This window comes from Cetorhinus maximus, chromosome 12 (assembly GCF_964194155.1).
Source record: "Cetorhinus maximus chromosome 12, sCetMax3.hap1.1, whole genome shotgun sequence".
Taxonomy (NCBI): Eukaryota; Metazoa; Chordata; class Chondrichthyes; order Lamniformes; family Cetorhinidae; genus Cetorhinus; species Cetorhinus maximus.
In genome coordinates, this window is record NC_135890.1 from 7120065 (window position 1) to 7133130 (window position 13066).

The window sequence follows — 13066 nt, forward strand, 5'->3', positions numbered from 1 at the left end:
CGGACTTAGTCTCAGGCATCCTCCGGCATTTCTCCTGCTGCCCACTGCAGCGCTTCCGCTGCCGGGACTGGAGAGCAGTCTCTAAGGAGTGAGGGGCGGAAACCCCGCTGCATCCACTTAACGCTTATCCCAGTGTGAAAAGGTCACGGGGCACTTGCAGTTAGCGAGGACGTGTTGCCCGCTGACTCCTTGGATGTCGGGAAGCAGGAGCCCGCCGACCCATAGCTCAGTCGGTAGCGCACTCGCCTCCGAATCACGAGACTCTGGGTTCAAGTCCCGCTCCAGGGCTTGAGCACAAAAGAAAATCGAGGCTGACACGGCAGTGTTGTACTGAGGGAGCATCGCCCTGTCATTCAGAGGAGATGTAAAACCGAGGCCCCACCTGCCCACCTGGGTGGATGTAATGGATCGCAAGACACTATTTTGAAGAAGATATGGGGAATTATCCCCAGTCTCGTGACCAATATTTATCCCTTGATCAATATTACGAAAACAGATCATCTGGTGATTATCACATTGTAGTTTGTGACGGTTTGCTAAGCGCAAATTATCTGCTGGTTTTCCTACATTACAACAGTGACTACACTTCTAAGGGCTAAAAATGCTTAATTGGCCGAAAAGTATTTTGAGACATCCAGTGGCCATGAAAAGTGCTTTCTAAATGCAAATCTTTCTTTTTGTTTCTTTTTTAGATGTTAGTTTAGTGTCCTGCTGCGGAATCCAGAAGGATAGAACTGAAGCCACTTCACACACTTTTCTAAGCATTTATTTACAGAGATACAGTTTACAAGCCTACACCTCCTCATCTAACAGCCATAGTTTTAGCCTGTTCCTAATTATAGGAGCACAAATTAATCCCCAGTTAACACCCACCATCTGCATACAATTAAAGACAATTAACTATCAGCACTGCATGCACACAGACTGCCTGGTCACTGATCTCCACTCCTGCTACATACAATTAAATGTATTAAATATCGAGTTGCATTTTTTCAGCCTGATTAGTCTGAATTTAGAAAACTGTAATTATGGGACACTGCAACTTGGGCTGTGCAGACAAATCCATCTTGAACAATCGGCTAGGGCATAGCAGAGTTAATAATAAATGAAAATGTATGCATTCATTTTTAATGAAGGGGAATTAGTACTGTATTGACATTGGGATTTATTTGGGGAATAGGGGACACTAAGTAACCACACCATTAAAAAAGACAAAAACATGTTTAAGGAACATCTTACTCTGACTAGAATGTCTTTCGCTTCTTTGCTTAGCCAGCGAGGATAGATTGGGTCATCTGTGCGGATGGATTGAAAGAGCTCATCTTCGTCACTGCCGTGGAATGGAGACTGACCAATCAGCATCTCATAGAGGAGAACTCCGAATGACCACCAGTCTACTGACATGCTATACCTCTGTCCCAGTAGGATCTGCACAGTGGAAGAGATTTAGAATGGTACAGTCAGAACTTACAGTACACGCCATGCTTCTCCGCAATATCATCGGTAAAGATCTTGTGTATCAGAAAGCCAAATCTGTAAGCAAGAATTGGAAGCATCAAATTCAGAATCCAGCAATCCATATCCTTTGACTCTGCCGCTTCCACACTTAATGCTGTTTCTGGGGAAAATTGCCAAAGATTGTTCTTGATGCGAAATGTAAACATGTCCAGTAATTATTTGTAATGTTAAGTTTGTTCTTATTTTAATATGCTCTAACTTTAGAAGGAATAATTCTTGAATGAGAACATCTGATGACATCACTCAGCAATGTCTCAAATGTACTCCATGTACAATGATGTTCATGCTGAGGTGTCAGCTGTGGCTCAGTTCATAGCATCCTCACCTTTGAGTCAGAAGGTTGTGGGTTCATGTCCCAATCCAGGACTTTGAACAAAAAAAAAGTCAAGAACTGTGAATGTACTCGAAAGAGTTACAACGATGTTCATGAATTGTGGGGACTGACAGACCGGTATCTGCAAATAGAAATACAACAAATTTCCTGCCATCATTTCAGCAGGACGCTGGTGGAACAATGTAAAAGGCCGTTTATGCCATTCTCCAGAAGGTTGAATTGATTCCCCTGCTGGAGTTACAAATGGTGAGATGAGGTGAAGCAGTTCTATTCCTGGTAGGGTGAGGGAGGAATGTTGGCCAGGACACACGGAGGGAGTCCTGTTCTTCCCTGATTAGTACTGGAATTTGTCAACATCCAGCTGAATAACAGGACCAGAAGGTTTGACACTCCAAGCTTCGGTGGGAAGGGGAGGCTGTCAACCGGATTCCCACCATCATTTCAGCAGGACAGGGGTGGAGCTTATACCATTTTCCAGGGAGTTCTGTTGTTTCTCCTGCCGCAGTTATAGCGGGAGATGGGGCAAAACCTCCCCTCCTCCCTCACCCGCAGAACTTCACGGCCCAAGTCTCAGCTTAATATCTCATCTGAAGGACTAGAAATGAATTGGATTAAAAAAAAACGAAAGATGCTAGTGACTGTTTCTATCTGTCAGGAATATTTGATATGATCCCTGCTGGTATTGGACTTTGACTTGCCCAGTTTGGCAACCTGAGCTGAGAGAAGTGCCAATCCATGCGTGAATAAACCGCTAAGATTAGCTGAGCGTCTCCTTTTGGAGGATCTAACCTGATAATAGCGAGGGTCGCAATGCTTGGCCTTAGTGATACCACAGTGGTCAGTTGGTCCTCCAAACTTTCCTCACTTGGCTCTTCTTAAGAGTAAATGATGTGTCCATCCACTCTGCCCCCTCCCCCACAATAGAAACACCTTTGGAACCCAAATTTAGTGTCACCTAAACACAACTTCTTGATTCTCCCCCTCTTCTACCTTTCAACCTCTGACTTCTCAATAAAACTACAATTTCAACTGCAATTCTTTTATTTATCAACAGCCATTCAGGAAGCTGAACAGTGATGCAGTTTGAAAAGTATTATGGTATTGAGTGCCTAACATTCTGCCGGTCTGTCCTCATCAGTGTATACTGTGCATTAATATACAAAAGCAAGTTATATACTCAGCCATAAAAATCTCTTGCAGAAGATTTGCAACTGTGAATGATAAAGCTAGCACTATATCAAGCATGTTAAATAGCTCCTGGCTAGATGGTGAAGTAAGAAACTAGACCCAGATCCTTTTCTTGATAGTAGGTTTATTCACAGAATGCAGCATTATAACCTCTGCCTCCTACCAACAACAGTGTCCCAGCAGTCCCTTTATTATACTCTTCTGAAAAAAACAAACGGACAAAAAAAAAATTGATGGGGGCGCTGGGGCACTGTAACAAAAAACAAATTTCGAATACTAAACTTATCAAACTAAAATATGATTTCCTGGGCTGACGGATGCAGTCCAGCCCCATGGCGCCCAACGGTAGAGGAAGGCCTCAAGTGTACTGGTGAGACTGCGTGCTCCCTCTCCAGGGCTGAAAACATAGTCGCGGAAGAAGGGCAGACAAGTCGGGTCAGACGACCCCCTCGACTGCCCTCTGCCTGGACCAATTGACGGACACCTTGGCCAGGCCCAGGAGCAGGCTTACAAAGAGTTCTCCTCCCTCCTCACACGCTCCCCCACCCCGCCCCCGGACCGGGTGACCAAAGATCAGGAGTGTGGGGCTTTTTATAGTCTCTTATGAATAAACAAATGACCAATAAATCAAACTAATGATAAAGGTAGGTGAAGAGCCGCTGATGGGGCACTGTAACAAAAATCAAAACGTCAAAGGAAACTTAACTGACTAAACCAAAATATCATTCTCGGAGGTGATGATGTACCCTATGATGGTGCCCATCAGTCACGGAGGCCTCAAGTGTACCGGTGGACACCGCATGTTCCCTCTCCAGGAGTCCCTTTTTGTGTGCGCTCAAAGTACTTAATCAATCAATACTCTCCACCTGTTTATCCATAACCTTAACAAGACAATTAACATAACATTAAGAAAGCATACCTGCCCAATGTTTAATACATGAAATTAAATGGAATCTACAGCTACAGAAATAGGCTATTCTCGCTAACTGCTCTGTGTCGGTTTTTAAGCTCCAAATGAACCCTACTTCATCTGCCCCCATCAACATATCCTTCTATGCCCTTCCCCTTATCTAGCTTCCCCTTAAATGCACCAATTTTATTCACCTGAATCACTTCCTCTGCTAGTCAGTTCTGCACTCTAACCACTCTCTAAGGAAGTTTTTCTCAAATTCCTTGTTAGATTTATTAGCAACAATCTTCTATTTATGACCTTTATTTTTGCACCCACCCCATATATGGAAACAACTTCTCTATGTTTATCCTACCAAACCCCTTCAAAATTTTAAAGACCTTTACTAGGTCACTCGACCTGCTTAATAAAAGAACCATAGAATAGTATTTATTTAGCGAATGTAAATCCCAGAAGCCAAGCAATAGCCTCCTCATTTAGAGATCTTAAGGTGATTAGTCCGTAATTTGTCTGTGGAGGGTAATGTGCAGCATTGGTTGTGTCTCTCCAAATGTACATTAGGGGTTTGTACTAAGGCCCCAGCAGCGGAGGTTGGTTGCACAGGGGCCTTGCCTATCCCGAACTCGTTTAGCAAGAATCACTCTCGCCGTGGTAGTTCAAAGTCTGCCATTAGACAAACAGAGTTCGCGTAAGGAACTTGTTAGTGACTTCTTGTGTTTCCCATTCCTTGATCCAAAGGATGTCTGCTGGTAGACCTTGCTCAGGAAGGTTGCTCCATATGGGGGCATCGAGATGGAAGGTGGGATGTAGGTGGGCGGAACAGGTCATCACGAAGTGGGGAGTGAGGTGCAGCATGAATGGTTTCAACCAGCTTTTGGGGCTTTCATTAGTTTCCGGATGTGTGGGGGGAGTGATGTTTGTGAGGACAGGAAGCCGGGGGGGCGGGGGGCGGGGGAGGTGGGGTGTTGAGCAGAGGGTTCCAGCTATGATGCACATTGTTCATTCAATTCTCAGTTCTACACAAGAATCATCAGCTCAAACTCACTCCAGCAAAAATCATTGCTATTCCAAAACTTGGAAAGGTCTCACATTGGTGGCCAGCTATTGGCTGACTTCGCTGCTCTCTGTCTGCTTTAGGATCTTTAAGCATCTTATTCTGCAACACATATCTCCGGAAGTAGAGACTGTCCTTAATGTTGACCAAGCTGCTTTCCGTAAGGGACGCAGCTCATGTGATCAAGTTCTGGCACTCACCATGTACATTGAAAATGGCTTCCAGAAGAACTTGAAGACAGGCGTAATGCTTCTGGAGTTCACAGCTGCCTACGATACAATGTGGTATCTTCCCAAAGCTGTGCAGAGTGCTTCCAATTGACAGGGCTCAGTGCTGGCCCCAACCTTTTTAAAATGTATTCATGGGATGTGGGCGTCGCTGGCTGGGCCAGCATTTTGATTGCCCATCCCTAATTGCCCTTGGGAAGGTGGTGGTGAACTGCCTTCTTGAACTGCTGCAGTCCATGTGGCGTAGGTAGGAGTTCCAGGACTTTGACCCAGCAATAGTGAAGAAGTGGAGAACCTGTTCAACATATATATAAATGACCTGCCAACAACCATCCTTCACGCAAGTTCATCTATGCTACTGACATCTGTTTTGCCACCCGGGCTCCACCCTTTTACACTCTGGACCAGATCCTTAACAAGGATGTCACAAGGTTGATGGGCCACTGCAGCACTGCTTTATAGAACGGTACAACAGAGAAGACAGCTATTTGGCCCATCAAGTCTCTGCCAGTTCTTTCAAAGAGCAATCCAGTTAGTCCCACTCCCCCTCTCTTTTCCCATATCTCTGCATCATTTTCTCTTTCAATTATTTATCCAATTCCTATTATAGGCTATTACTGAATCTGTATCCACCATCCTATCAAGCAGTGCATTCCCTTCGTTGCATGAAAATGTTTTTGCTCATGTCACTTCTGTTTTTTATGTCAATTGCTTTAATTAGACCCTCTGGGCATAGGTATTAGAAGCAGTTTCCTGCTATTTACTCGGTCTTCCAGCATAGTACTCTGAATTTAAAATCAGCCTTCAAGCATTAATAGTTACATCATAAGCCAATATTTTGTAACAAAAGATATAACTGTTAAGGCTAGCATTTTGGTCCTTAATTAAATTGTGGTCCTTTACAAGCCAATAACTTAATCCTTCATTCATTAAGATCAGGTTTCGTGGATGTGACAGTCTGATAAAGATTTTTGACCAAGAGCTGTCACTCTGAATCCCTTTTACCGATGCTGCTTGACCTACTGTGTATCTGCGCCTCACCAGTGATTCAGTATTTATTTGGTGGCAGCCTAGTCCATAAATAGCTCTGTTGATTTATTTGACAAAACTATAATAAGTTTCGTAAATATACAGAATGTTTATAAAATCCGAGCACAACTTTAAACTTTAAAAGCTTTGCTTTTGCACATGTATATAGAATGTGAAAGCATAATTCATTTTTAAACGTTGTTAATGCTGTGTTAACGGTTAGAAATCACTCGGGAGCAATTGGACAATGTTTTCCAATGAGTTGGAAAATTGGATAGAATGGCGTATCACAAAAGACGACAGTAAGGTTAAAGGTTGAACTGTATTGTGTTAAAGCTTTAGGAGTTACGCTTTCTTAACAACAACTTATTTTTATATAGCACCTTCTAACACGATAAAATGTCCCAAGGCCCTTTACAGGAGAATGATAAAAAAATATGGACACTGAGCCACATAAGGAGATGCTAGGACCGATGACCAAAAGCTTGACCAAAGAGTTAGGTTTTGAGGAGCGTCTTAAAGGAGGAAAGTGAGATAGAGAGGTGGAGAGATGTAGGAAGGGAATTCCAGAGCTTAGGGCCCAGGCCACCAAGGGGGAGCAGTTAAAATTGGAGATGCTCAAGAGGCCAGAATGGGGTGATTTCAGATATCTTGGAGGGTTGTGAGGCTGCAGGAGATTACAGAGATAGGGAGGGATAAGGCCATAGAGGACTTGAAAACTTGGGAATTTTAAAATCAGGACGTTGCTTGACTAGTAGGTCAGTGAACACAGGGATGATAGGTAAAACGGGACTTGGAATGAGTAAAGACACGGACAGCAGAGTTTTGGATAACCTCAAATTTACAGAGGGTAGAATGTGGGAGACAAGCAAGGAGTGATTGGAAAAGTCAATTCTAGAGGTAACAAAGGCATGAAGGAGGGTTTCAGCAGCAAATGAGCTTAGACAGGGTGAAGTTATGGAGGTGGAAATAAGTGGTCTTAGTGATGGTGTGAATATGTGGTAGGAAGCTCTTCTTGGGGTCAAATATGACAGCAAGATTGTGAGCAGACTAGTCTGGTCTCAAACTATTGCTGGGGCGAGGGATAGAGACGGTAACTAGAGATCAGAGTTTGGAGTGGAAATAGAAAACAATGACTTCAGTCTTCCCAATATTTAATTAGAAACTGTATTGCATTTACAATTTTCTTCTTCCATGAGCATATCCAAATTTATTAAAGTTTAAGTTACACAAGGACTTTATAAACAGCCTGTTATTTATGACTGGTTGCAGTCACAATAGCAATGTTAACAGATACACTAACCTCTGGAGCTATATAATCAGGGGTTCCACAGAACGTGCTGGTCCTTGCATCATTATGAATGTTTTCCTTACACATTCCAAAATCTGCAATTTTGATGTGGCCATCTTTGTCAAGCAGAACATTGTCCAACTTCAGATCTCTGAAGAAAACATTAGGAAAGTAAATATTCAGTGCTATGAAATATAAATATCTGTGCGCATAAACTACATAAACACATGTAGATACGTACACATGGGATATACTGCTGTGTGAAAGCATTTATAGAGGTATATAGACACACATTAAATGCAGATTCTCACCCTATAGATATATATATTTGTTTATATATATATATTCAGATATGTAGATACATTCAAACAGCTATAAATACATATGCTTTCTCACGTGGAGGCAAACAGATACAAACACACTTTGATAGAATCCGAAGTTTCAAAGCTTGTGTTTTTTGAGACACGTCCTAATTGAAAAAGGAAACTGGAAAGCGAAACTAGAAAGGAAACTGACCTTCCCAGTTTCTAAGGAAATGGAGACTGAAACTGAGAATGGAGACCGAAACTTCCTGACTGAAACTGAGTGAAATCATATAAAAGGACTAAGAGAGCCCTCAGAATTCGATCAAGGATGATGAATCCAATGGTAAAGATAGAGGCTAGATCCAGAATGAGCAAAGAAACAGTTGCTGCAGCTGTTTTGGTTACTTGAAGCGAACAGCTACACTATCCAGACTGAGTTGAGGAACTGTGCCATTTGTGGTGAGGACCGTGCCCGTGGGGCTCGGGTTGGTTGTGTGCTGCTGTCGGCCGGGGGACAGACTAGCTCCTAGAAGAAGAGGAGCTGAAATTCTTTGTGAGGAAGACAGAGTTTGAAGGGATTTGTAACTAAAATTGATGCTGAGTGGGCTGCTGGGCCGATTCATAAGATCTGTCTTAGTCGTATCTGCCACTTAATGTGTAATTTATAATTTATAATCAATTACAGTTTGCTTGTTAATTCATGTTTAACTTATGTTGATTCTGGGTTTTAGAGTATAGGCGGTTATTCAACATAGTGCGCCAAATCCTTGGGTCTTTGGATCACTGGATGTACAACCAAAGATGTGATTTGATAGCCTGTGGATGTCCTCCTCTGAGCCAGAGTCAGTGACTTCGGACAGTTCTGCAGTACTTAACTGAATTGTTATCCAGGAAATGTTAGATAGATTAAAACCTAGTATAACATCAGGGCAACTCCAGAACTGAACCCTAATCACTCACAATGATCCCCTGCAACTACCCTCTTGACCCCGCCGACTGCCCCTCCTGACCACATGACTACCCTCCCAAAGATCCGAAGAGAGCCATATTGGACTCGAAAGGTTAACTCTGTCTCTCTCTCCACAGATGTTGCCAGGTCTGCTGAGCTTTTCCAGCATTTTCTGTTTTTATTTCAGATCTCCAGAATCCACAGTATTCTGTTTTTAACACCTGCCCCTACCCCGATCTGACCTGACTACCCTACTGACCAAACCCGACTACTCCCCAAGCTGACCTGACCCAACCCCCCCTACCCAACTACACCCAACTTGACTACTCCCCAACCTGACCCGAAATGACAACCCACTGACCACACCTGACCATCCCTAACCTGACTACCCCGACCCACCTACCCACTCATCCACTCACTACCCACCTCGTCCACCTCCCATTTACCCACCCTACCCACCGACAAACTTCACGTAACTGCCCAACTTACCCACTGACCCACTCATCCACTCACCCACCTATTCACCTTACTCACTAACCACCTACCCACCTACCCAGCCTTCTCACACAATCACCAACCTACCCCCTCGCTCACCTACCCACTGCCCCACCACCCTACCCACTTACCTCACCCACCTTAACCACTTACCCATCTTACCCACCTGTCCCCCCACCACCCTACCCACCTACCCATTCACTTATCCATTCAATAACAAAGATTGGACATTTAACATACGATAAGCGAGTGCTGTGAAAAGGTGTCCTGTCTTCCCCTGACTCTGATGGAGTTCCCCAAGGGATGCTGCACATTTCCGGGAAATCTGGGCTTGGAATGTCCCAGAAGAAATGCGAAGCAACATTGGGTCGGGGGGGATTTACAAGCGCAGTGGTAATCCAATGATCATTGCCGCTGCTCAGAAGATCTGGGATAGTATTCAGTTTTTGCTTTGTTTGACTCTTGTATAGTGAAAATTCTTTTGCTTAAACTGTGGAATCTGGTGGTTTCATTCTTTCAGCAAATGATTGGGATTTTGAATTTCTTCTTTTTCACAAAGAAATTTACTGGTCTCAACTGAGACCATAATGACATGTGGAACACGTAGAGGAATATAATGATGCATAAATCTTTTGAGGTTTGTACTAAATATATCATTAACAGTGTACATTGGAATATCATTAAATTAGGAATTATTGGAGACTAGAATGGCTGAAATAAATTTTGATTTTAATTTTTATTCCTCCCCAACAATGTTAACTCTTTCCCCTTTTTTAAGTCCACAGCCCAAACCAGGCACCGTGTTGATTCGTTGCACATTGTTACCCTTTGCGTTGATTTATAAAAGCACGGTAGAGTAATATTTCTGATTGTGTGTTCCTGGAACAGACCCTTGTCCATCGGAATTGCACATTAGGAAAATCTTCACACGCGACTTCCTGACTTGTGCTTCTAGTGGACGAGGCACAGAGTCTGGCTGTACAAAGAGAAAATCTTCCCTGTAAGACCACTGTGCCCATTGAGCTAGCTTCTTCACCAGCACACATACAACCTAGCCGCTATCATGGGCAACCCTCTTAAATCTCCTGGGAGAAAGCTCTACTTAAGTTACTGATTGACCCTCTAAAAGGCAAGTAAACAAAATATCCATCCTCACACCTCAAGATATTCAACCCGGTTCTGCTGTAAGTTACTTACACCTTGCCCTCCGCTTTAGGAACTATTGTGTGCCATAGAATACTTGATTATTCTATAATGGGAGCAAAATACAGCAGATGCTGGAGATCTGAAATAAAACAGAAAGTCCTGGAAAAACATAACACCTCTCAGAGAGAAGCAGCACTAGTGTTTTGAGTTGAACATGACTCGCCCTTGTTCCGAGGAAATCATATTTGACTCAAAGTGTTAACTCTGTTTCTCTCTCCACAGATGCTGCTAGACCTGCTGAGTTTTTTTTCCCCCAGGACTTCACGTTTTGATTATTCTATATCATTTATCTACCCTTACAGTCACCAACTGCAATGCAGATTAAACATTTATTCAGCTGTTTTCCAGCACACGCTGCTCACTGCATGATGGAATAAGCCATACTGCAGAGGGCAGGGCAGTAACATGCATCAGACCCTTCTCTAAAACGCAGTGCTGTGGACACTAACATCTCAAAAACCAATTTCCATTTTGTGCTTCAGCTTTGCAGTTTGCTCAACAAGAATAACTTTACAAAATTGGGCAGGACAGAAACTCTCCTGGCCGGGAGATAAGGCCGGGTTAAAATGATTATCGTATGCGGCAGAATTGGAGTAAATAGCATACAGATGTCAGGGTCAAATTACAAAAGAGGGGAGTAGTGGAAATCGATCTTGTTGTGCACCGGGGCACATTGACTTAGATTCAGATCAGAGTCATGAATGGGCAGCGTCTGAGTCTCTTGAATTTAAAAAGAACCCAAGCGTCTGAAATAGGAGTACAAAGAGCTGTGTACCACAATAGGCTTAAAGAGGTCCACCTGGTGAATGAAGCTTGGTGTCAGGATTCTGATCAAAGGTCTCGATCTGAAACACCGACCCATCTTTCTCCTTTCTTGGACAGGCTGAGTGAGATAGGTTTTTGATCTAGCAGGGTATCAAGGGTTATGGGAGGTAGACAGGAAAGTGGCGCTAGGGCCACAATCGGATCATCCATGAACTTACTGAATTTATTTCTGAGTGCAGGAATCTCTGAAAGGGAAAGGGATTGAATGTTTTTAGAAAATACATGATTGCTGTTCTTTTGGTTTTAATGCAACAGAGATTGGGCAAATTTTACAGCAGTCAGTGAAGGGTCATTCGGACTCGAAACGTTAACTGTGTTCCTCTCCGCAGATGCTGCCAGACCTGCTGAGTTTTTCCAGGTATTTTTGTTTTTGTTTTGAAATTCACATTGCCAGGTTATGAAACTGACAATTACCCCTAACAGGTCTAGATTGTGGGGTGCTACCCACACTAATTCGCTGCAACTGGGTATTTTGAAATCAATATTTTGATTGACTGACTTTAATATCTCGCCTGTCACCAAATAAAGTTACATAATGATGCACGATGGGGGTAATTCGTCTTGGCAACAACTTACTTTGCACTAACACAAAATTGGCGATACTAGGTCTATATTCCCTGGAGGTCAGGAGAACAAGAGGTGATCATAAAATTCTTAAGGGGCTTGACAGGGTAGATACCGAGAAAATGTTTTCCCTGCTTCCGAAATCGAGAACTTGAGGTCACAGCCTCTGAATAAGGGGTTGGCCAATTAGGACTGTGATGAGAAGAAATTTCTTCATTTAAAGGGTTATGAATCTTTGGAATTCTTTACCCTTTAGAGCTGTGGATGTTCAGTCATTGAGTACATTCATAGGATTACATAAGTTTACATTGGGTATATGCCACAGAAACAGGCACTTTGGCTTAATCCATGCTCCATTTGAGCCTCCTCCCACTTATCATCATTTAAATCGATCATTGTAACCCTTTGTTTCCTTCTCCTGCATATGCTTGTCTAACCTCCCCTAAAACCACTCCCTGTGGTAGCGAGCTCCACATTCTCATCACTCCAAGTTTTATTCAAGACAGACATCAATAGATTTTTGGGTACTAAGGGAATTCAGGGTTGGGGATAGTTTGGATGTGGCGGATTGAGGTAGCATGGCTTTGTCGAGTGGTGAAGGAGGTTCAAAGGGCTAAACATCCTGCTCCAGCAACTACTGTGTTCTTATGACAGTGAATTGGTTGCCCATTTTACACTGATTTCTTTACTTGGGTGGGGAAGGGGGGTTGGTAAAATGGGTGTTGTAGCAGGCCCAACACCACTTTTCTCTCTGTATTTGCTGCAACTACTGCCAAAGCCTGGAAATGATGGTTTGCAAGATAATTATGATGACTCTCCACATTTGTCCTATTTGAACAGAGAAGTTAATCAGTTTCTTTTAACAGGTTAGCAGCATGGACAAAGAGAAGGGATGTTTACACACAAACACATTTCTCAGTGTAGGCTAATTGGAGATGTTTTCATTCATAATATTTCATCTGAAATAAAGACAAGACATTCTACAGCAAAATATGCTTCATTACACTTCAAATACCTGTAAATGATGCCTTTGGCGTGAAGAAACTGGAGACCGCAAATAATTTCTGCAGCATAAAACCTGTAATGAAATAAATCTCCATGAGAAAGTTTAAACTAACCAATACCTGAAAAAATATGATTAATATATATCCTGCTATCACCTCCTCTTTAA

At 42.9% G+C, this 13066-nt stretch overlaps 1 protein-coding gene across 1 annotated transcript in view; it reads right to left on the bottom strand.

The window, feature by feature from the left end:
• Positions 1 to 13066, bottom strand: part of prkcq (protein kinase C, theta) — a 115974-nt gene that overhangs the window by 11716 nt on the left and 91192 nt on the right. The window contains exons 13-15 of the mRNA XM_078552966.1: positions 12911 to 12973; positions 7564 to 7702; positions 1240 to 1428 (exon numbers count right to left, since the gene is read on the bottom strand). Of these exons, the coding sequence (XP_078409092.1) occupies positions 1240 to 1428; positions 7564 to 7702; positions 12911 to 12973 (391 nt within the window). The remainder of the gene's footprint in view (positions 1 to 1239; positions 1429 to 7563; positions 7703 to 12910; positions 12974 to 13066) is intronic.